Source organism: Microcaecilia unicolor, chromosome 5 (assembly GCF_901765095.1).
Source record: "Microcaecilia unicolor chromosome 5, aMicUni1.1, whole genome shotgun sequence".
Taxonomy (NCBI): Eukaryota; Metazoa; Chordata; class Amphibia; order Gymnophiona; family Siphonopidae; genus Microcaecilia; species Microcaecilia unicolor.
In genome coordinates, this window is record NC_044035.1 from 185,761,645 (window position 1) to 185,786,125 (window position 24,481).

General features: G+C 44.7%; 1 protein-coding gene across 2 annotated transcripts in view; it reads left to right on the forward strand.

Moving 5' to 3' along the window:
* The window catches only part of ENKD1 (enkurin domain containing 1), a 215,014-nt gene that overhangs the window by 166,299 nt on the left and 24,234 nt on the right, over positions 1 to 24,481 (forward strand). For both annotated transcript variants that reach the window (XM_030203660.1, XM_030203659.1), the window contains exons 5-6: positions 2,875 to 3,039; positions 14,214 to 14,383. In XM_030203660.1, coding sequence (XP_030059520.1) covers positions 2,875 to 3,039; positions 14,214 to 14,383 — 335 coding nt within the window. The remainder of the gene's footprint in view (positions 1 to 2,874; positions 3,040 to 14,213; positions 14,384 to 24,481) is intronic.

The window sequence follows — 24,481 nt, forward strand, 5'->3', positions numbered from 1 at the left end:
ATGAGACAAAGTCAGCATGAATGTAGTGAAGGGAAATCTTGCCTCACTAATTTATTACACTTCTTTGAAGGGGTGAACAAACATGTGGATAAAGGCGAGCCGGTTGATATTGTGTATCTGGATTTTCAAAAGGCGTTTGGCAGAGTACCTCATGAAAGACTCCAGAAAAAATTGGAGAGTCATGGGATAGGAGGTAGTGGATTAAAAACTGGTTAAAGGATAGAAAACAGATAGTAGGGTTAAATGGTCATTATTCTCAATGGAGAAGAGTAGATAGTGGGGTTCCCCAGGGGTCTGTGGTGGGACCGCTGCTTTTTAACATTTATAAATGATCTAGAGATGGGAGTAACTAGTGAGGTAATTAAATTTGCTGATGATACAAAGTTAATTCAAAGTTGTTAAATCGCAAGATGAGTGTGAAAATTACAAGAGGACCATATGAGACGGGGAGACTGGGCGTCTAAATGGCAGATGACATTTAATTTGAGCAAGTGCAAAGTGATGCATGTGGGAAAGAGGAACCCGAAATATAGCTACGTAATGCAAGGTTCCACGTTAGGAGTCACCGACCAAGAAAGAGATGTCGGCATCATTGTTGATGATACGTTGAAACTCTCTGCTCAGTGTGAGCAGCGGCTAAGAAAGCAAATAGAATGTTAGGTATTATTAGAAAAGGAATGGAAAACAAAAGTGAGGACGTTATAATGCCTTGGTATCGGTCCATGGTGCGACCGCACCTCGAATATTGTGTTCAGTTCTGGTCGCCGCATCTTAAAAGAGATACAGTGGAATTAGAAAAGGTACAGAGAAGAGCTACAAAAATGATAAAGGGGGTGGGAAGACTTCCCTGTGAGGAAAGGTTGAAGCGTCTAGGGCAGGGCTCTTCAGCATGGAGAAAAGACGGCTGAGGGGAGATATGATAGAGGTCTATAAAATAATGAGTGGAATGGGTAAACGTGAATCGTTTGTGTACTCTTTCCAAAAATACAAGGACTAGGGGGCATGCAATGAAGCTACAAAGTAGTAAATTTATACGTATAGGAGAAAATCTTTCTTCACTCAACGTGTAATTAAACTCTGAAATTCGTTGCCAGAGAATGTGATAAAGGTGGTTAGCTTAGCGGGGTTTAAAAAAGGTCTGGACAGCTTCCTAAAGGAAAAGTCCATAGACCATTATTAAATTGACTTGGGGAAAATCCACTGCTTATTTCTGTTATAAGCAGCATAAAATGTGTCAAACTTTTTCGGGATCATGCAAGGTATTTGTGACCTGGATTGGCCACTGTTGGAAACAGAATGCTGGGCTTGATGGACCTTTGGTCTGTCCCAGTGTGGCAATACTTATTTACTTATGTAGGGCAAGTGTTGAATGTCTCACTGAATCTGCTGATTTGCTATTTTCAATTTCTACTTCCATTCTTTCGGCTCATTTATGTATACTTATCAGTCACCTCTAGGAGGCACCATTTTTGCTAAGCTCTTCACTGACTTCCCAAACTCCTTAGGGTCATTAAAGTTTACATCTTTATTGTGGTGCATGATGTATGTTCTTGCTGGATCTTGCAGGGCCACTATTATCTCTTTTTGGTACGGTTCACTGCAGTATGATGTTGTGGCTTGCCATCAGTTGGTAACTTGTATAGAAAAGTCCTGGAATATTAAAATTTTTGCACTTATATTTGAGATCCCTTGTTTGGTAATAGCATGTTAATAGCATTTCATTATCTACATAGTTTAAGAGTTGGGTAGTTACAGGTCTTGTTTTTGCCCTTCCTCCCTGCATGGGCCTACCTGATGAGTCTTTTCTACATTCAGCTTGGGGATCTCCCATGCCAACCCTAGAGCTTCAGGGAGCCAGGATTCCAAGAGTCTTCGAAGCTCATGCTCCTTAACAAACTCAGGTAGTTCAATGAATTGGAGGTTGTTTTGCTTACTTATGTTCTCTAAGGCTCTGACACGCGCATTGATTCTTTCTGTGTGATTCTCCTGTTGGGCTATGTGCTCCTCTGTTCTCTGGATGCAGTTTGCCTGCAATTCCAAACTTTCTTTGATATCCTCAGTTGCTACTTGTTTTTTGACAGGTTTCATAACAGTGGTGAATATCTACTGCTTTTCTAGGATGAGCAGCATAAAATCTGTTTTACATGGGATCTTGTCAGGTACTTGGATACTGCGCTCAATGGACCTGTCGTCTGTCCCAGTAGGGCAATGCTTATATTTTTATAATTTTTTGTTAACTCCTGTACTGCCACCTCATGTAGGGTGAACACAGGACCCATGCCTTCCACTACCACTTTTCTTTCCTGGTATCTGTACTTGTCCTCTGAAATTCACCAACTTGTTAAGTTCATTTCCTTCTTTGACACTTTTGATGCCTGGATATTGTGAAACCTAATGGGAGTTAATCCTCAAGGGGCTGTATTATAATAGATTTTGAGTCATTCACCATGGAGCTGGTTCTCTGGCCATTTGCTTAGCTTGCCATCATCATGTGATACCCCCCTCCCCAATAATTATTATTATGGCTTTATTACCCTCCATTTTGAATAAGAAAATTCACAGCAGCTTGTATATTCATCTCTACATTTTAACTTTGCATTATATATTACCAGGAGAATATGAAGATCACATAGATGTTTGTCACTAACTGTAATCGTCTCATGGTTGAGTCATAAGCCCAGCCTTAATCTACTGTTACAGAAATATGGCATGAATAGGCCAGTGCTCATGAACTAAACTGTCCAATTATTGAAACATAAAATACTATAAAGAAGACTGTAAGGACACCTGATGTACTGTCATAGATCTCAGCATATCCTGTAGCCTGAAGTACTTTTTGCTCTTTAACTGTCCACATATTTTATTATTTTGCAGGAAAGCTCTTTGTCTCCCAACCTGGAATCACACAAGTTCCTGAAAGCTTACTCCCGCTGTGGTTCTGGCATTCAGCCTAAACGATCACTGTCACCAAATCCCACATGGACAGAGGCTTTGCTTCGAACAGAGAGTCCTCCAGCAGATGCTGATAGTGACACAAAGGTAAGAAAGAACATGTATAGGGCAGGGTAAACTGGGACATTTGCAGGTGTCTAATCCAGCTCTGAAAAATAACTCCTCCTTGGGTTGTGAATTACTTCAGTCTTAGATCAGACTTGACTGTTACTGGAAAAAGCCAGTAAAGTTAGAGTCACTCGTTAACTGTCCCAGTTCTGTAGTTTTCAATGTAGCTTATCAGAGACCTTGATGGCCTGTGAAAGCTGTACATGTAGCTACATTGGTTTACAGTACAGTAGTTCATAAAGGGCAAAATCAGTGGTAGTGATATCAGTCTCAGACCACAATGTGTGAATTTACTTTCTACTTCAACAGACTGAAAACCCTCAACTTGTTATTAGGGTTTTGGGAGAATGATATGCCTTAGCTGATTTGATGATTGATCAGTCTGTATATTGAGGGATACAAATGCAGAAGGAAAGCTGTAGAGGCAGTAGAGAAATCATTTAGTAACAGCAGTAAAAGGATATTAGATTTGCTTGTGATGCAGACTTAGTGCCAACAGACTAAGAAGAATGAGAAAAAAAGCAATTTTTAATAATCTCTTGAGTTGTCAACAAAATAACAGAAGTCTTCAGTGGATTAGCTGCCCTGTTTTTCTTGTTTTACAGTATATACAGCCCTGTGAAGGAAACTAACTCTGAAATGTCTAGTCTAATCTGGAATTTATTTACTACCTTCTAGTCCATCAAATGGCCACCTACTTTGATTTACAACAATGCAAAGTAAATAAATAAGTAAAATCTAAAATTGTATAATACATAACCACATTACATATAGAGTTTCAACTTTTAATAATAAGTCTGATTTTCCTCAACACGATCAGCCATTTAATTTCCAGTTCTACCTCCATTAAGTGTGGGTGTTGGATCCCCTCCAAAATATGCTGCTTTGAGTACTGTCATACTCTTGAGACTGATACAAGTTTCCATAGTAGTCTGCAAACACCTCTGCAATCTGATCACTCATTTAATATTTAGCTTTTCCCATCCTGAATTGCTTTTATACATTTGGGCCCCAACCATGGTTAGTTAAAAAGGCTTTTTTAATGCTGGATCGGAAATATTTGACTTTTTAATAAGTCAATAATCATTATTGAGAGCCCGATGGTGGACTGGTTCATGTGTTGTATGACTCCTGATGCAGGCGTTGAGTGCTGAAACACGGCATTTCGGGTCATTGATGTACAGCATTGATTAGGTCACAATTACCTGGCAAGATCCCAAAAATGTACAAAATATTTTTTACTGCTTATCCCAGAAATAGTGGATTTTCCCCAAGTCCATTTAATAATGGTATATGGACTTTTTCTTTAGGAAGCCGTCCAAACCTTTTTTAAGCTCCGCTAAGCACACAACTGTGGAACGCACTACTGAAAGCCGTGAAAACAACATACGACCACTTAAACTTCCAGAAATCACTAAAAACCAACTTGTTCAAAAAGGCATGCCCTATCGACCCGACTTAAGTGCCTAAACCCTGCAACACAACGAAATCAAAGCTTGTAATAGACATTGTATAACTCTTCCTCTATACAATTCCCCAATGTGTCTATAACACATGAACCTTATTCGACTACAACAACTCTTTGTATTTGTTTCTCTACCGGAGATTGCGAACGCCTTTACGGTACTATGTAAGCCTCATTGAGCCTGCAAATGAGTGGGAAAATGTGGGATACAAATGCAACAAATAAATAAATAATAGGTAAGGTCTTTTTTTTTGTCTCCTCATGCAACAAAGTGTTGAGAGCAACGTGTGCTGCCAAAAATTGATCTCTATTTGCCTTTGACAGCACCAAGTCAAACTGTTGTTTAGTTTGCTCAACTGCTTCTTCAAGCATATTACGTTTCTCCTCAACTCTTTTTTCTTTATGATCACATATTCAATAATGATATCCTGAATTACTAGTTTACTAGCCTCCCAAACTAAAATGAGATCATCGCTGCGAACAGCATTATTCCTACAGTAATCCTCCCATTTCTGAATCAAATAGGACTGAAAACTGAATATAGGTGACATGGGAATGTCCACCTCTTCCTTAACTGGCCATCTTTATCATTCTAAATGTCCATCCAAACAAGGGTGTGATCTGATATTAACATGAGGCTAGTTTCTACTTCCATGACCTTAGAGAATTAACTTTGAAAACCAAATATGTATTCTAAGTGTTCTGCTGTATCATGCGCAAAAACTATATGAGTATATTCTCTCTCCACTGGGTGGAGTACCTTCTAAGTGTGCACAGTCCCAGACTATCCACCATAACTGTGATCACCTGGGGGCACCCTGTCCATTGTGGGGTCCACAAACTTGATGAAAACTCCTGTGATAATCATAGGTGATTCCCCTCAGTGTAGCCTCTGTTGCAATAAAGTCTGAGTAAAAGAAGCTCCATTTTGATTTGGGGCATACACATTGATCAAGATGCACTCCTTGCCCTACTATTTTAAACCCAGAAAAGTACAACGCCCTTGGGGATCAGCCTCTACTCTTGTCACCTTGTACTGCAGTCTTTTCCCCAATAAATTACCATCCTCCACTTTTCTGGCTCCCAAAGAAGCCAAAAAAACTACTTCAACCCAGTCCTCTTCTTATTATCTCCTGCTCATCCAACCAGAAAGCTTGCGAGCCCTCCCCAGATGCACAGGCCAATGATGTCCTATGAAGGCCCACCCAGATTGTAACCCCAAATTTGGATATTTTTTGACTGCGTTTGGAGTCCTAACGAAGAGTTTGGGACGCTTGGTTTAATGGGGAACCAATCCCAGCAACTTTAAGTCTCTATGCCTTCATAGAATTTTCATAGTCTAAGATCTTTAACCAATATCTCTTGAAACCTCAGTTAGGAGTTCTAGGTGCCCAGCTCCCACAAACAGCGCCCTTCAAATGTTGAATCTCCAGGGGCATATCATATTTATGCAATAAGTTGGTAATCATTGCATCCTCATATACTTCCTCCTCAACGAAATCTCCCCACCAACCCCCCCTCCCCTTTCGACCACCATACCCTTTCCAATTCCACAATTTATTCCTCACCTTTACCGAGGTAGTCACATTTCTGCTGCTTGCCTCCCTACACCCCACCTCCTGTACTCCCCTAAGAATTACTTATGCATCTTGCACTATATGGTGACATTTTTAAATGTTTAACTCAAAGTGGAACTACCTGTAACTCACATTAAATAGTATTTAAAAAAGAGAGCAGGAACACAAAGACAAAACTACATGACTACAAATAGTCCAACTACTGTGTGTAATATCTATCTTAAAAAAAAAATAGTTAAATCTCTAAATCACGATATTTTAATTTTTTCGAATCCTTTAGTGTGAGAGCATCAGAAGTGAAAATGTTGAAACAAGGTCATAGGAGTTCTTATGGGAAAACAAATCTGTGCAATCGTCCACCACTAAATAAAAATCATATAGTGATCACTTATCTGAATCAGTGCTGAACAAACTTGCAAACTTCACTCAATGCCCGCAACACCAATGATGGTAACCATGGCAATTCATGTCTTCAATTAGATTGGTAAAAACTAAAAAGATATATACACACGCAGTTCCACAATCATACTTAAAAACAATTCCCCCCCCCCCCCCCAATATTCAAAGCTATTTAATCAACCAGTTACAGCCTTCAAACATATCAGTGCCTAACTGCTAATACTGAGCAGGAGATAACCAGTTATCTCCACTGAATATTGCCGGTTAGCGCCTAGCACATAAACGGCTATATCACGCAACTTGTCCGCTTAGGTGCTGATATTTTAGAGCTGAACCACATAAGTTTAGTAGTCAAATAGGACTGCATTAATAGCTGAACTATCTTTAACCCCACCAAAAAGTTAGGTTAGCACTGAATATTGGCAACGCCAGTTAACTTTGTAGTGGTTAAAAAAAACCCTGGATATTCAAGTTCAAGGCCGGTCACCAGAAATGGCCTGGCATTGAATATCCAGGTTTAATGCTGGTGGTGCCGGCTGAATATCGGGTCCAATATATCTAACAGTCTGCCCACACCAGACAAAATAAAATTCCCCTCCTGAGCCAACCCCTTCCCCCTGTCGGCGGCCTTATCTCTCTCTATCCCCTCCCCCCATCCCAGCCATACTTTAGGAAGCCCTGATGGTCTAATGTGTCCTCGGGGACAGGAATGAATCCCACTCGATCGAGAGGTCCCGGCAGTCATTTTGTGATTGGAACCAGTATGGGCAGACTCCTGCCTGTGCTGGTTCCAATCGCAAAATGGCTTCTGGGCAGTTTTGGCAGCCATTATGATGGATCATGAATGAGTGGGGTTCGTTCCTGCCCCCGAAGACACCACTAGACCACCAGATCTTCCTAAGCTAGGGGGTGGGGTGTGATAACTTGATGGGGGGAGGAGTGAGTTTCAGGTTTTAGGCACTAGGAGGCAAGAGAAAAGATGGGAGTCTGGTTTTGGTGCCAAATCTGAAACTGAAATTTTGTCAGCCTTTACACTCCTCTTTTGTAAATATGATGAAACTAACATGTCCCTTAAATTTCGTCTATGTTTAAAAGCAAAAGTGTGACGTCTTTACAACATAAGCAGGGCTCTCATCTTTTCTCTCTCCTTCTAGTGCCTTATTGTCCCTCCAGAACTCTCTGTTCAACTCATCAATCTTATTACATCATCATTTAGGCATATCATTTGGATACTATTTGATCATTTATTTTCAGTGTTCAAGGTCCTTTACTATGGAACCATCTCACCGAATTCTTTCTTTCTTTCTTTATTTATTTATTTATTTATTTTTTGCATTTGTATCCCACATTTTCCCACCTATTTGCAGGCTCAGTGTGGCTTACAATGTCCCGTTATGGCATTCACCATTCCAGTGTAAAAGATATAGTTGGTGTTTCATAGAGAATAGGATGACATAATAGAATTAAGCAAACAGGCATAGAAAGAACCAGTCAGAATGTAAGGTAAGTGGTGATGTGTTACAATTACAATTATTGATCATTGTGGTATGTCTTGTTGAAGAGAGAGGTCTTCATGGATTTACAAAAGTTAATTAGTTCGTAAATTGTTTTTAAGTTACGTGGCAATGCATTTCACAACTGCGTGCTCATGTAGGAAAAGCTGGACACATGTGTTAGTCTGTATTTTAGTCCTTTGCAGCTGGGGAAGTGTAGATTAAGGAATGTGCGGGCTGATCTTTTAGCATTCCTGGATGGCAAGTCAGTCAGGTCTAACATGTAGGCCGGGGCATCTCCGTGAATGATTTTATGAACTAGAGCGCGATATGTTCTTTAAGTGGAAGCCAGTGTAGCTTTTCTCTTAGTGGTTTAGCACTTTCGTATTTTGTTTTTCCAAATATGAGTCTGGCTGCAGTGTTCTGGGCTGTTTGAAGTTTCTTGATGATTTGTTCTTTACAGCCGACATAGAGTGCATTGCAGTAATATAGGTGACTCAGTACCATTGACTGTACCAGGTTGCGAAAAATGGCCCTTGGGTTTTACTCTTTTAAGTTTCCACATTGAATGGAACATCTTCTTAGTTGTATTCTTTGCATGACTTTCAAGTGTAAGATTTCGATCAATGGTAACTCCAAGAATTTTCAAGGTGTCTGAACGGGAAGGGAAAGGTTTGGTGTGGTTATAGTGGTGAATTTGCTTGTGTTATATTGTGAAGTAAGTATAAGACATTGTGTTTTTTCTGCATTGTTTCAGCTGAAATGCATCCGCCCATGAATGCATGATTTGGAAGCTTTGATTGATATCATTGGTGATTTCCTTTAGATCATGTTTGAATGGGATGTAAATCGTGACGTCTTCTGCGTAAATGTATGGATTGAGGTTCTGATTGGATAATAATTTGGCCAAGGGTGTCATCATTAGGTTGAAGAGGGTTGGCAAGAGGGGAGATCCTTGAGGGACTCCACATTCTGGTATCCATGGTGCTGATGTAATTGAGTTAGATATCACTTGGTATGGTCTCGTGGTCAGGAAGCCTTTAAACCAACTAAGAACGTTACCTCCGACTCCGAAGTATTCTAGGATGTGTAGTAATATATCATGGTTAACCATGTCGAAAGCACTGGAACCATGTCAAATTGTAAGAGAATTATGTTGTTGCCAGTTGCAAAATTGTTTGAATTTAGTTAGGAGAGTAACTAGTACTGTTTCGGTACTGTGGTTAGACCGAAATCCTGGTTGAGAATTTGTTTAAGTAGTTAGTGAGCTGCTTGGTAACCATACCTTCCGTTAGTTTGGTTATCAGCGGGATGGATGCTACTGGGCGATAGTTGGTTAAGTCACTTGTACTTTTCTTTGCGTCTTTTGGTATAGGAGTAAGTAGAATGTTTCCTTTGTCTTTTGGGAAGAGTCCATTTTGTAACATATAATTCAGATGCATCGTGATGTCTGATATGAGTTGTTGAGGGGCGAATTTTATAAGGTTATTAGGGCATATGTCTAGTTTGCATTGGGGCTTGGGAGATGATATCATTCGAGATTGTGTCGAAGTTAGTCCATGTTCGGTCAGCTGGATTGGGTCTAGACACTCAAGGAGTTTTATGTAATCGATGGTATTGACAGGTATCGTGAGTTGTAACTTTACAATTTTCTCTTTGACGTATTTCACAAGATTGTCTGCTGATGGGGTGTCTAAGCTGTTAGAAGTAACCGGTGTAGTATTTGGTAGATTGTTCACGAGTTGGAAAAGTGTATGTGTATCCTTGTAGTCTGGTCCAATTTTAGTTTTGTAATATGATCTTTTTGTTTGTTGAATGGTGTATTTGTATTTTCTTTGTAGTTGTTTCCAAGCGTTGAGTGTGGACTCGTCTTTCCTTTTATTCCATGCTCGTTCTAACCTTCTAACTAGTGTTTTTAGTTTTTTCAGTTCTTCATTAAACCATGGTATTGAATTCTTTCTATGTGAGGTTCTGGATTGAAGTGGCTATGTTGTCTAATATGCTTCTGCATCTGTTGTCCCATTCTTGAAAAAATAGGTGTGATTCTGTTAGTGCTGTCCATTCATTATTATAGAATTGTTGCCAGAATGTTAACGGATCTATTTTGCCTCTCGTGGTATAGGTTAATCGTTCATGTTTATGGTGTAAATCTTTTATATGCCATTGAAGGGAAAGGTTTGCTTTGTAGTGGTCACCATGGTATAGCTGAACACTTTGTATCTGTTAGCACAAGGTTTAAGTCTGAGGAGAATTTGTGTGCAATGATGTCTAGTGTGTGTTCTTTAGTATGGGTTGATTGCGTATTTGGCCAATGAAGATCCCACAGTTGGAAGAAATCCTTGCATTTGCATACGTTTATTGAGTTAGGATCTTCAAGGTGAAGGTTGATATCCCCTACTATAAGAAGGTTGGAGATAGAGACACATGTGTTCGATATAAAGTCCATGAAGTGTGTTTGGCAATCCTGCCAGTTACCTGGTGGCCTATAAAACAGGACTACATTTAGGTGGTCATGCAGGGTTAGATGACTGATTCTAACTGAGGCAATTTCAAGTTGGGGAAGTATGGATTCGGCTGTAGTTGTAACGATGAAGTGGGATCTGTAAATTATAGCGATACCTCCTCCTCTTTTTCCATTCCTTGTCCAGTGGGTAATTCTGTAACCTGGGGGGGCATAGATCTAAAATTATGGGGTCTTTAAGGTCGTGAATCCAGGTTTCACTTATAAGTTGAAGATCTAGATTGTCTGTTGTGATTCAGTCTATTATTGTCATTGTTTTGTTAACTACTGATCTGGCATTTATATAACCCATTTGGAGTAATTGGTAGGTTTCGGTAGGGGTCAAAGATGTATTATTTTTTATTAGTTGTCTATCCTCTTGGTGTCTGGGTTTATTGTTTCCATTCTTTCCTTTCTGTTGATTGTATCCGTGTGTAGTAGATTCTCCTTTTGCTTGGTTGTTATTCTTTTGGACAGGTGTATTGTTTTTGGATTGTCTGCAGGGTTTGTGTACTGTGGGTAAATTATTGTTTGTGAGAGGGGTTGTCAGTGCGTGGTAGATTAGGGGGAGAAAATAGATTATTAAGAGCAATTTGTTGATATTCATATTGGCGTTGATTGTATGATACAGTAGGAGTGGGTGGGAGTTAGTGGCTAACAGTGCAAGGCAGTGGTGACTGATGAAAGTTTACATTCAGTAGTGTATTTCAGTGTAATGCAATATGGAGTAGTAGAAATAGCTAGCGGTCTGAAGTCAGCAATATAGTAAGTATTACAGTTCAGTATAATCCTATAGGATGCGGAGAAGGCATTTAGATGTCTAAGGTCAGCAGTCAGTAGTATAGTTCAGTATACTGCCGTATGATGCAGATAAAGCAATCAAAGGTCAGTAGCCAGTATGGTACAGTGGGAGTTGATGGGAGCTAGTGGATAACAGTGCAAAGCAGTAGTGACTAATAAAATTTACATTCAGTAGTGTAGTTCAGTATAATGCAATATGGTGCAGTTGAAGTAATTAGAGGTCAGAAGTCAGCAATATAAGTAAGTAATACAGTTCAGTATAATACTATAGGATGCAGAGAAAGCATTTAGAGGTCTAAAGTCAGCAAACAAGTCAGTAGTATAGTTCAGTATACTGCTATATGATGCAGAGAAAGCAATCAAAGGTCATTAGCCAGTAAAACTAGCTAATAGGAACATCAAGAGTTGTTGGAGAGCAGTGACCTGTAGTCCTTGGTAGCGTTGGGAGCGATTCAAGATCAGAGGTCAGCAGTGCAAGCAGAAGGAGCATCAAAGTTGAAGCCTCTTCTCATCCACCTTCCTCATTCTTCAGCCACGTGTGCAGCGCTCACCTCTCTGTTGTCCTTTCCCGACCTCGACGTGTGTTTAGCCGGCGCTTCCTGTGGTCCACGGAGGCCGGCTCGGCCCTTGGCAGCAACTCGTTCGGCAGGGCAATGTTGCAGCTATGGGTGGAAAGGAAGTCGCGTTGGAAGTCGGCGGTAGCGGTGGCAGCCTGATCGGCAGTCACAGTCGTGTGAGGATTTGGGTTCACGCAGCCGTCGACCGGTCAGCAGCTGACTGACGCGGCTGGAGCCGTGATCGAGCCTTGGCGCAGGACCGCTCGTACCGGTATTCCGCTGTGTGCCCTGAAGGTGTCCCACGTGTGTGGGCCACCCGGGGAGAACGTCGGAGATATCTTCGGTTGCTCGTCCTGTGGTTCGCAGGCGATGTCCTCTGTCCAGCGACGGGTGGAGATCGAGTCCTCCTAGGGTCGCGCCCCGGCCATGAGGCAGGGCTGGATCTGCGCTCGAGCCCCAGCGTCGGACTGCTCTTCCCGGTTTCCCGCCGAACGTCTCAGAGGTGTCTCACGCTCAGCGGCACCCTTCACGTGCAGGCCAGGCAGCCGAGCAGACCCGTTTAGGGCAGGATCCTAACTGGGGTCACTGGAGCAGTGGCTCCGTGACCTCTTGCCGGCGGCCATCTTAACCTCAAAAAAAAAAAAGGCTGGAACCTTCTTACTAAGCCTTCAAAAGAGACTTGATGACCTTTTTCTTCATAGATGCTCTTAGTCAACATTGATAAATACTTTGGTCAGCACATATCTAAGTACATGGACCTGGTAGCTGGGCAGTGTTGGATTGAACTAACTTTGCAACTTAAATCCTCTCTCTTTCGTTATATTATCTATATTGTTATTTTCTCTTCCTTCTTTTGATTATATTTGGTTATTGTAAACTGCTGTGATAGTTCTCCAAATGACAGTATATAAAATTTTAAGTAAACTGTTCTGTGAGCCCATTCAATGTGAAGTTTCCCCAGCTGCACAGCAAAATGTAAAGCCAGGAGTAACCACTGCTCTAGGAAACCAATTAGCTCTGCTTTAGCAATGGATTCTGGGAAGGCAGCAAAGCGAAGATTATTGTGGCATGATCAGTTCTCCAGATCATCTATTTTGAGCTTGTATTCCATCACCTTAGTATTCAGGGCCTGCAGCTGCTCCCTCACCCTTTGAAACTCATCCTGTGTTCCACCTCTCCCATTCCTGAAGAGAAGACATTTTGGGAGACATTTTGTATTTGTTCCAGGAGGTTCTCAAACTTGCAGTCTACTGCGGAGGGTAAATTGTGCAATCTCCTCTGAGCCAAGACTACCATGTTCACATATTGGCACCCTTTTAATCAAATACATATATCACACCATTATAGTATATTCAATCACATATCTATTACATATACAGTCACATTTAATGCAGCAAATAAATGGCAAAACACTTATCATTGGTGGCGTCTATTGACTGGCTCAACAGAACCATCCGTTTCACCTGGAATGGCTTCTTTAGGAGCTTATTACACTGCCAACCCAAACAATTTTTGTATTTGTTCCAGGAGGTTCTCAAACTTGCAGTCTACTGCGGAGGGTAAATTGTGCAATCTCCTCTGAGCCAAGACTACCATGTTCACATATTGGCACCCTTTTAATCAAATACATATATCACACCATTATAGTATATTCAATCACATATCTATTACATATACAGTCACATTTAATGCAGCAAATAAATGGCAAAACACTTATCATTGGTGGCGTCTATTGACTGGCTCAACAGAACCATCCGTTTCACCTGGAATGGCTTCTTTAGGAGCTTATTACACTGCCAACCCAAACAAATATTGTCCTGCAATGGAGATGAGCATTCAAACCAATGATGGTGGAATATATGTAAGGCTAGCCATATCTCTTAAGGGGGTAGGAGGTGCCACTGAGGTCTTTCCTCCTTATTAGAGTGTACCTGTTTAAATATACAGTGAAGTTTGTGGGTCTTGGGGTGAGGAATAGTTGTGTTGTTCACAGGTTTTCATAAGACTTAGCTCCATCAGGAGTTATGGCTCTGCCAGCTTCTGCACTTTGTTTTTCATTGCCATTTCTTTATGCAGCATGGTACATACATCATCTAACAACTTCTAATGATGAAATTCAGCTCCAGGAGCACGGTTATCATGCAGGATAGGGCAGAATGTTAGGGAGTCCCATCGAGCCCCAGGAAAACACTGCTACCCAGGCTCAGCACATCATGTGACCAAGTGTTTGTTTATTAACTTGCTATAACTGCATATAGTCATACATACAGGCGGTTTGCACATTATAAAAATAGCAACAATTACAATAGCAGCACAATTATAAGTAAACAAGTGCTGTATATTAAAATTTATCTTCTTTAGATGCAGATTAAAGGTACGAGTATTGACTTTGTAAAACACAACGCACGAAATGCAAAGAAGGTACAGATGAGACGTTCCCAGTCCTTTCAGTCACTAACAGAAGTACTAAAGCAGAAACAGAAAGAGCAAGAGGAGTACAACTCCAAACAGAAGGGTCATGTACCCCAATAGTAAGTACAAAATCAAAGTCCTTGAATAAAAATATAGGAACAGCCCTTTGTTTTCAATCTTTCCCATCTGCTTTCCTCCATTATTCTTGATTCTATCTTCTCCTTTCTCTCTTTCATCTCTTGAAAGTAATTGGATAGGAATTAAACCTTTATAGGAAAAACCTGTTTAAAACAGCAAATCTCTGTCTGCACTTACCAATCAGTTACATAAATAGCAAAAGTAGAAATATATTCACTGAGAATGTTATTCAAAGTTGGAGTCCATAGTGTTTTTGAAGTGCTGATGAGGCTGCAGATCTTGGCATCATTTTCCTGTCTACAGAATGATATTTTTAATTATCCTACCGTGTTTCCCCGAAAATAAGACACTGTCTTATATTAATTTTTGCCCCCCAAAATGTGCTAGGTCTTATTTTCAGGGGTTGTCTTATTTTTCAGGGAAACATCGGGGTTGGATCGGGGTTGGCCCGCCCGCCATTGCTCGCGGAACTAACCTTAAATGCCACCTTTCACCTTTGCAGCAGCAGGGCAGGCCACTTCTTCCTTCCGTGTCCTGCCCTCGCCTGACATAACGTCCGCGAGGGCGGGGCATGGAAGGAAGAAGAGGTCTGCCCTGCTGCTGCGAAGGTGAAAGGAGGCGTTTAAGGTTAGTTCCGGGTGGGTGGAGGGGGGGCCGCCTTGTCCGGCTCTCGGCGGCCCTGCTTTCAAACAAAAATTTGCTAGGTCTTACTTTTGGGGGAGGCCTTATATCTACCAATTCAGGAAAACCTCTACTAGGTCTTATTTTCGGGGGATGTCTTACTTTCGGGGAAACAGGGTATCTGTGTTACGAGTACGACTTAGTACACCACACAGGAGTTTGCTGTTTCCAGATATATCTTGCAGGATAATAAATATTTTAAGATGAAAACCTTTGATGCTGCTCAGATCGTTTCCTCGTACAATGTGCTGTGAGAGAAACCAAGCCCAAGGTGAGGAGTGGGGTAATTAATTTTGTGAGTAGAGGATGTGGATTCACTGCATTTCATTTGTAGTCTGTTAAAGGGGTTTATACAAGCAGCACATGAAAGTGCTGTGTTTCCATCCCACAAACACATTTTGCAATGTTTCTGTGTCAGGCCAAGATGCACTAAAATATTGTTAAAGCCTTTCCCTTACCGATTCCCTTAGCAAATCGGTAAGGAACGGGCATGCATCAAGGAATAGGAATGCAAATGAACTGCTCGTTGTAGCTCACTTGCATTCTCTATTCCATCGTTAAACAGTCAGCCAGTCGAGCATGCGCAGAGCAGCCAAGTGTTATGCTGGATGCTCTGCGCATGCCAAGGACGTCCTTTATGGACGTCCTTCACAATATATAAACAAAGATGAGCTGTGCCTATGGACGTTCTTTATGGACGTCCATCGCCCCCCCCCCCCCCCCCCCCGAGGTTGCTGCCGCTCCCCTTTCCCCCTGCATTGAAATGACAGCTTCCCGCAGCCCCGCCGCTGCCGCTACCCCCTCCACCTGCCACCGGGCCGGGCCCTCACAGCGCCTCTCACCTCTGTGTGAAGGCGCTGCAGCAAGCAACAGCTGATCGCTTCCCTTCGGACTTCCCTCCTTTCCTCCCTGGTCCGCCCTCATCTGACGTAAGCTGTTGCCTGCTGCAGCGCCTTCACACGGAGGTGAGAGGCGCTGTGAGGGCCCGGCCCGGTGGCAGACGGAGGGGGACGGGTGGAGGAGGGGAGGGGGGGGGCGGAGGATGGCGGGAAGGCCGGGGCTGTGGGAAGCTGTCATTTCAATGGAGGGGGGAGCGGTGGAGGCCGCGAGGGTGGCGTCGGAGGGGGGAAAAAGAAACCAAGTGAACGTCAGGGACGTTCTTGAAGGACATCCATGTTAGGCACTTTAGAAGGACGTCCCTGACGAGCACTTGGGACACGCAGCTTGTTCTTTTTTTTTTTTTTTTTTTACATGGGTGTTAGGCGCTTTCCCACTGGTCTCCATGGGTCCGTTCACAGCAGCCCTAGCCTAACGAGAGTGCAGACCTCACGTTAGGTTTTCCACGGTAAGGGGAATCGGTAAACATTAGTGCATCTCATTATAATAGCCTTGCAACGGTAGTGCAGCTCCTTTGGAACATTTGCATTCTGTTTTCGCTAGCTGCTACCGTGATCAGAAAATGGCCTTTAGTGCATGCCAGGGTTTACTACTTGCTTGTTAATGGCTCGTTAAGTTTAGTGCATCTGGCCCTCAGTCACATACCGATTAAAACTAGAGGAAGAAATCTTGGAAGAGGAACAATGTCTCATTTAAAGACTGTTGAGCTGATTAAGTTAAATAATATAAAATGGGGAGTTTGCTTATGAGGAGTCAGATATCAAGAGTAGGGACTTCACCAGCAGTAATGAGTTGTTCTGGATTTCTGCCATTTGATTTGTCAGAGGAGTAAATAGGTGGTGTTTAAGGCAAAGACTGTATGTTCAATTGCAAAAAAAGAAAAAGCCTTTGTTTACAGAGTGCAGTTACCTGCAGGAAGTAGGTAAAGAAGTTTCTCCGAGAAAAAACAGGTATAATATTCTCACATGTGGGTGATATCATCTACAGAGCCTGGTGTGGACAGTGCTGTAGTGCACTGTCACTTTAAAACTTTGAAGCAGTGCCCCCACTGAGTATGCATGGGTGCCTTCCCATCTGACGCTCAAGCACGGGACCAACAATCTATTGTTTTCTGCGGAGCAGAGAGGTTGCTTTTCTAATCTCTCCTCAGCACATCAAACTTTTGACTTTTGGTGCCTTCCTTTTTTGGGGGTATTTTTTCTTCATATGCTTCTTTTCCTGTGTTAATTTTGTTTAATTTATTCATTTTTTCAAATTATGTTTCATTTTTTGGCCTTTGAGGTCTCTGAGCTCTTCTTTTCCTGGGAAGCATCAACCATTTTCAGGAACACAACTATTTGAGTGGAGGAGTAGCCTAATGGTTAGTTCAGCGGGCTTTGATCCTGGCAACCTGAGTTTGATTCCCACTGCAGCTCCTTGCGACCTTGGGCAAGTCACTTAACCCTCCATTGCCCCAGGTACAAAAAACTTAGATTGTAAGCCCCCTAGAGACAGAGAAAGTACTTGTATATAATGTGTACAATGCTGCATACGTCTAGTAGCGCTATAGAAATGATGATTTGTAGTAGCTCCCCAGGCCATAGAGCCTTTTGACTTGCATCGGTCATTTTTCCCTCCATGTCAATGAGGGTGCTAAGTGGCTTTAAGAAATGTACTCGATGCAATAGGAGTATTTCAGTCACAGACCCCCATGGTTCTGCATCAACATTCACATTGAGCATGACAGGAGATTCGGCACTCGATGCAGAACCTGCACCGGCATTTGGTGTACTGACACAACATCAAAGATGGTCCAACATTGGATTCAGTACTGAACCTTGTAAGTATTCTCCCATCTTCTTCGTCAGTGCCCGTGCATCAAGAGACCTTCAGCATAAAAAACCTAAGAAGCATCACCATCATTCTCCCTTGATGCACAGGAAGCATCCATGCCGTATGTGGCAAACCGGTTTAGGATGGGCTGGAGGGGGCTTCGATGGAAACAGTGACTGCTCTCCTCTCCAACTAATTTCTCATTTAGAGCCTTCAAGGTCTTCCAGATCTCCTATGCCGGTACAGGCTGAGTCCACACTGCTTTTTTAGCTGGTACTGATGCCTACTCTACAGGAGGAAATCCAGGCTATGCTCAAGGAAGAGCACTCAAGGCTACTGCATTCGCAAACTATACAGGCTTACAGGGTGCTTGTACCAGCCTCAGCCTAGCCAGTCTATAACGGAGAGACAGTCGCAGGAGTGGTCTCGCACACCGGCTGAGCACTGAACGTCGGGGGCACCACGAACCCGATCGGCAGAGGAACTTTCTCCAACCTTGGAGACTTATCTGCCTCAACGCAGAGCTGGTGCTGTAGTCAACATTCATAGTAACATATTTAATTAATTTATTTAGATTTTTTTAAGGGAGGAAGTGATGTCACGCGACGAGATGGAAGCTTAAAACCGAAGCTCCATCAGGGCGCTGTTTAAAAAAAGCTTTTTTCCTGTGCAAAAACGCTGTCCCGAGCGGGGAACTGTGCATAGACTTTGTTTAAATCATGCCTACGCGAAAGGGGCTGAAAAAATACAAATTTACTGCCACTTCGGGGAAAAAAACGACAGATAAGGTGGCGGGAGTGGCGCGGAGAGCCGAAAAGATGGCGGAGAGGAGTGCGGAGAGGGCGATGAGGAGCGTTGCAGAAGAAGGGAGTCCCCCGACAGCTGGCCATGGTGGTGGAGTTCTCTGGAGCACCAGAGATGGAGCAGAGTGCGGAGGGGCGCATGGTCAAGATGGCGGCTCCTCTGAACCTGGCGGGAGCAGAGCAGGCTATGGACAGCTCTCAGGAGGACGGATTTTGCAGGTTGGAGGGGATAGGGACTGTTATGGAGGTAATACAAGTCCCTGAAAGGAGGTTGGAGGAGATCACAGGCGGGAGGGAGGCAATGAGCCCCAGCCCGGGGCAATTACATGTGAGCCCCAGCCCAGAGCCATTGAATGAGATTTCCAGTCCAGGAACATTGCATGTGAGCCCCAGCCCAGGAACATTGCATGTGTGCCCTAATACAGGATCATTGCATGTGACCCCCAGCACAGGACAATTGCATGTGACCCCTGGCACAGGTCAATTGCATGTCCCCCCCCAGCACAGGACAATTGCATGTGGTGGAGAGTGCCTCGGAGGGGACTGAAATGGCAGGAAAAGTAGTGGAGAAATGGTTTCAGGACCTGAAAGCGGATTTTGCAGGGGTCCGGAGAGACATTCGGGTGGCCATGAGGGATTTTCGGGCAGAGCTCCGTGACCTGGGTTCCAGGGTTGGAGAGTTGGAGGAGGAAGTGGACAGCCTTAAGAAGAATATGGGGGAAGTTAAATGCAGGTTTCAAAAAGAGGAGGCAGACTGGCAAGGGATGAAGGATCAACTGGAGGACCTGGAGAATAGGTCTCGAAGGAATAATCTGCGATTCAAAGGGATTCCTGACCTAGAGATTTTTACTAACTGTGAAGTAGTAATCCAGGAGTTGTGTGAGTACATACTACATCCTGAAGGAAATGGTGAGCTGCAGGATTTCCATATACAAAGGGCACATCGAGTGGCGGGGCCCCACCGAGATTCTAACCCAAGGGATATTGTAGTCTGTTTTGCGGATTTTCCTTTGAAAGAAAAGATACTGGCCAAGGCAAAAAAAATGGGAGAAATTAATTGGAAGAATTGTAAGAATGGGGTGTTCCAGGACTTGGCCGGGACAAGGTTGCAGAAGCGTCAGTCCTTCAGAGAGGTTACCCAGTTTATGAGATCTAAAGGGATCAAATACCGCTGGCTTTTTCCTTTTGCTATGTGGCTAACTGTGCAGGGAAAATCGCGCAGGGTGCAGAATCCAGAAGAAGCATGGACAGCCTTGAAGGCATTGGGCTGCAGAGGGGTCCCAGGTCCTGTGGAGGAACGAGAGAAGGCCATGGAAAAGAGAAGGGCTCCAGAGTGACAGAGGGGGACGCCCGGGAACTTTCGGCAGAGGAAGATGGTAAAAGGACTTTTCAATGGAGCGGAGGGGATGTGAAGCTGGCAAAATCTGATTGAAGGTGTCTGGAAGTTGTATTAACTGTAGGGAAATGTAGGGGTAATGGTTGTGTTGTGCAATGAGTAGGGAGGGGTAATGTAGGAAGTAGATGGGGATGCATTAAGGGAGGGAGGTTAGAGATGAAGAGGTTGCTTAGGGGGTACTTCATTAAAAGAAATTTGGGGAGAGATGGGGAGCGGGAGGGGCTGAGGGGGACTGAGGGGGAATACAGGATATAATGACTGAAACATGGATGCAGCCCTAAGGGTGTGTGTCACTTACTTCGAATTGGCTGACTTGCAAAAGGACAGTTCAGGGGGGATAGGAGGATGGGGAGGAAGGGGTGGAGCAAGGGGGGACAGGAAGGGAAAGACAGGTGGGGAGAGGGGAAGGGAGAGGGGTCGGGGAGGACATGGGGGGAGGGGGGAGTTTTTGGTGTTGGGCACTTGGAATGTGAATGGATTAAATAATAGAGGGAAAAGGAGTAGAGTGTTCAAGGAGTTGGGGAGGTTGCAGTGGGGGATTACGTTCTTGCAGGAAACACATTTAAGACCTAGGAATGTGCATTTATTGCAACACAGACAATATAGAGAGGTACTGATACATCAAGGGGAGGGGCCCAAGAAGAAGGGTGGGGTGGCTATTTTGATTCGTCATAATTGTGGATTCGTTCCAAAACAAGTGTTTAGAGATAAGGAGGGGCGATGTTTGGCGGTCAGAGGGAGGTTGCAGGGAAAAGAACTGACATTGATCAATGTTAATGCACCGAATGGGAATCAGAAGGAGTTTTATAACAAGCTGGGGGAGGATCTAATGGATTTTGTGTGGGGTCAGGTGATAGTGGGGGGGGGGGGGGATTTCAATATGGCACCGCGGGAGGTGGTGGAGATGAAAATGGTAACGGAATTCAAACATGCGTGGGATATGCATAAAGGAATCCTGTGCAGTAGGAATGGATCCTCAGAAGCTTAGCCAAAATTGGGTGGCGGAGCAGGTGGGGGAAGAGAGGTTGGTGGTTGGGAGGCGAGGATAGTGGAGGATAGTGGAGACTTATACGGTCTGTGCCAGAGCCAGTGATGGGAGGCGGGACTGGTGGTTGGGAGGCAGGAAATACTGCTGGGCAGACTTGTACGGTCTGTGCCCTGAAAAAGGCAGGTACAAATCAAGGTAAGGTATACACATATGAGTTTATCTTGTTGGGCAGACTGGATGGGCCATGCAGGTCTTTTTCTGCTGTCATCTACTATTTAATATGTTACTATGCGAGATTGGATCACTCAAAGGGGGGAGGGATGATGTTACAGCATGGTCGGGCCGGGTCGGACGAGGTGTTCCGTACAGGCGAGAGGTTACATCGCCCTCTCGCCCGGAGTCCAGGATATCCGTCCGTGCTGTGTCGGGCGGGGCGCTCCCGAATCGCTGGCCGGGGCAGTCCTCTTACCAAGATACCAGCAGCGCGATCGGCCGCGTGGTCGGGTCCGCCGACTGGCCTCGCGACCAGGCCAGGTCAGTAGACGGCGCCAAGGTCGAACTTCGGTGTTGCCATGGGCCACTGCCACTCTGCCTCCGCTTTCCGGTCTGGTCTGGTCTGGTCTCACGGGTCCCTCCTCGTAGTGCATGCATCCCGGATCTGTGGCCAGCGAGTCCGCGCCCGGGCCATTCCGGCCAGGGAGTGCAGCGGCGGTGTACGGAGCCTGTCTAGCTCTTCTCGCGCCCGGGGGTCGTCTGGATGGTTCGGGCTACGGCAGAGAGGCAGTGGGAGCTCATCGATTACTGACTTCAACGCTTGGCTCACCGTCTTTCTTGATCTCTCATCTCCATCCCTCATTCTTGGTGATTTTAATATTCACGTTGACAACCCATCCAACTCCTACACTTCTAAATTCCTCACTCTGACATCCTCCTTTAACCTCCGACTATGCTCTACCACCCCTACTCACCGTAACGGCCATTGTCTCGACCTCGTTCTCTTCTCTTCCTGCTCACCTTCCAATTTCTGCACCTCAGTCCTTCCTATCTCAGATCATCACCTAATCACCCTCACACTTCATCACCCTCCCCCTCAACCTCGCCCAACTATAACCACTGCCTTCAGGAATCTCCAAGCCGTCGACCCCCCTACCCTATCCTCTCACATCTCCAATCTCTTCCCTTCCATCTCGTCTTCTGAATCTGTTGACACGGCTGTCTCTACCTACAATGAAATTCTCTTCACTGCTCTGGATACCCTAGCACCATCTGTCTCTCGCCCCACTAAGCGCATTAATCCTCAGCCCTGGTTAACCCCTTGCATCCGTTACCTTCGCTCCTGCACCCGATCTGCTGAACGACTCTGGAGGAAATCTCGCACCCTGTCAGACTTCTCCCATTACAAATTCATGCTGTCCTCCTTCCAGTCCTCCCTATTCCTTGCCAAACAGGAATATTATTCTCAATTAACCAATTCTCTTGGCTCCAACCCTCGTCGCCTCTTCGCCACCCTCAACTCCCTACTTAAAGTGCCCTCCGCTCCCACCCCCCACCCCCTCACTCTGTCCTCAAACACTAGCTGACTACTTCCGCGATAAAGTGCAGAAGATAAACCTTGAATTCACTTCCAAGCCTTCTCCTCCCTGTGACTTCTTAACCCACTCCCTCAACCAACCTAACCTGGCCTCCTTCTCCTCCTTCCCTGAGATCACCGAAGAGGAAACTGCTTGCCTTCTTTCTTCCTCTAAGTGCACCACCTGTTCCTCTGATCCCATTCCCACCAATCTGCTTACCAACATCTCTCCTACAGTTAACCCCTCAATCTGTCACATCCTCAACCTCTCTCTCTCCACTGCTACTGTCCCCGACACCTTTAAGCACGCTGTAGTCACACCACTTCTCAAAAAACCATCACTTGACCCCACCTGTCCCTCCAACTACCGCCCCATTTCTACCCTTCCTCTCCAAATTACTTGAACGCGCTGTCCACAGCCACTGCCTTGATTTCCTCTCCTCTCAGGCCGTAATCGATCTGCTTCAATCCGGCTTTCGCCCACTACACTCGACAGAAACAGCACTCTCTAAAGTCTGCAATGACCTGTTCCTTGCCAAATCCAAAGGTCACTGTTCCATCCTCATCCTCCTCGACCTATCTGCCGCCTTTGACACCGTCAATCATAATTTACTTCTTGACACACTGTCCTCATTCGGGTTCCAGGGCTCCGTCCTCTCCTGGTTCTCTTCGTATCTTTCCCAATGCACCTTCAGAGTATTTTCTAATGGCTCTTCTTCCACCCCCGTCCCGCTCTCTGTTGGGGTTCCTCAAGGATCTGTCCTTGGACCGCTTCTTTTCTCGATCTACACCTCTTCCCTGGGCTCGCTGATCTCATCACATGGTTTCCAGTACCATCTCTATGCTGATGACACCCAGCTTTACCTCTCCACTCCCGACATCACAGCCGAAACCCAGGCCAAAGTTTCGGCCTGCCTTTCAGACATCGCTGCCTGGATGTCCAACCGGCATCTGAAACTGAACATGGCAAAGACTGAGCTCCTTGTCTTTCCACCCAAACCCTCTTCTCCTCTTCCCCCACTTTCCGTCTCTGTTGACAACGCCCTCATCCTCCCCGTCTCTTCAGCCCGCAATCTCGGATTCATTTTCGACTCCTCCCTCTCCTTCTCTGCCCATATCCAGCAGACAGCTAAGACCTGTCGCTTCTTCCTCTATAATATTAGCAAAATTCGCCCATTCCTCTCTGAACAGACCACCCGAACCTTCGTCCACTCGCTCGTTACCTCTCGTGTTGACTATTGCAACCTTCTTCTCGCTGGCCTCCCGCTTAGCCATCTATCCCCCCTTCAATCTGTCCAAAATTCCGCTGCACGTCTTATCTACCGCGTGAACCGATACTCTCATATCACCCCTCTCCTCAAGTCGCTTCACTGGCTCCCGATCCGTTACCATATACAGTTCAAGCTTCTCCTATTGACCTTCAAGTGCACTGAATCTGCAGCCCCCTATTACCTCTCTACCCTCCTCTCCCCATATGTTCCCACCCGTAACCTCCGCTCTTAGGACAAATCACTCCTATCTGTACCCTTCTCCACCACCGCTAACTCCAGACTCCGCCCCTTCTGCCTCGCATTACCTTATGCCTGGAACAGACTTCCCGAGCCCATACGCCATGCGCCCTCCCTGCCCATTTTCAAGTCCTTACTCAAAGCCCATCTCTTCTCCCTTGCTTTTGGCGCCTAACCACCTTCCCCATTCATGATACCTACACTGACTACATAGTTTGTAACCTTTAGATTGTAAGCTCTCTTGAGCAGGGACTGTCCTTCCCCATGTTTAAACTTGTACAGCGCTGCGTAACCCTGGCAGCGCTATAGAAATGCTAAGTGGTAGTAGTAGTAGTAGAGTAGGCCAGGGAGGGGAGCTCTGAGGCGATTCATGAAAGAGTTGGGGGTGGTGGATTGTTGGAGACTTTTACATGGCACACAGAGG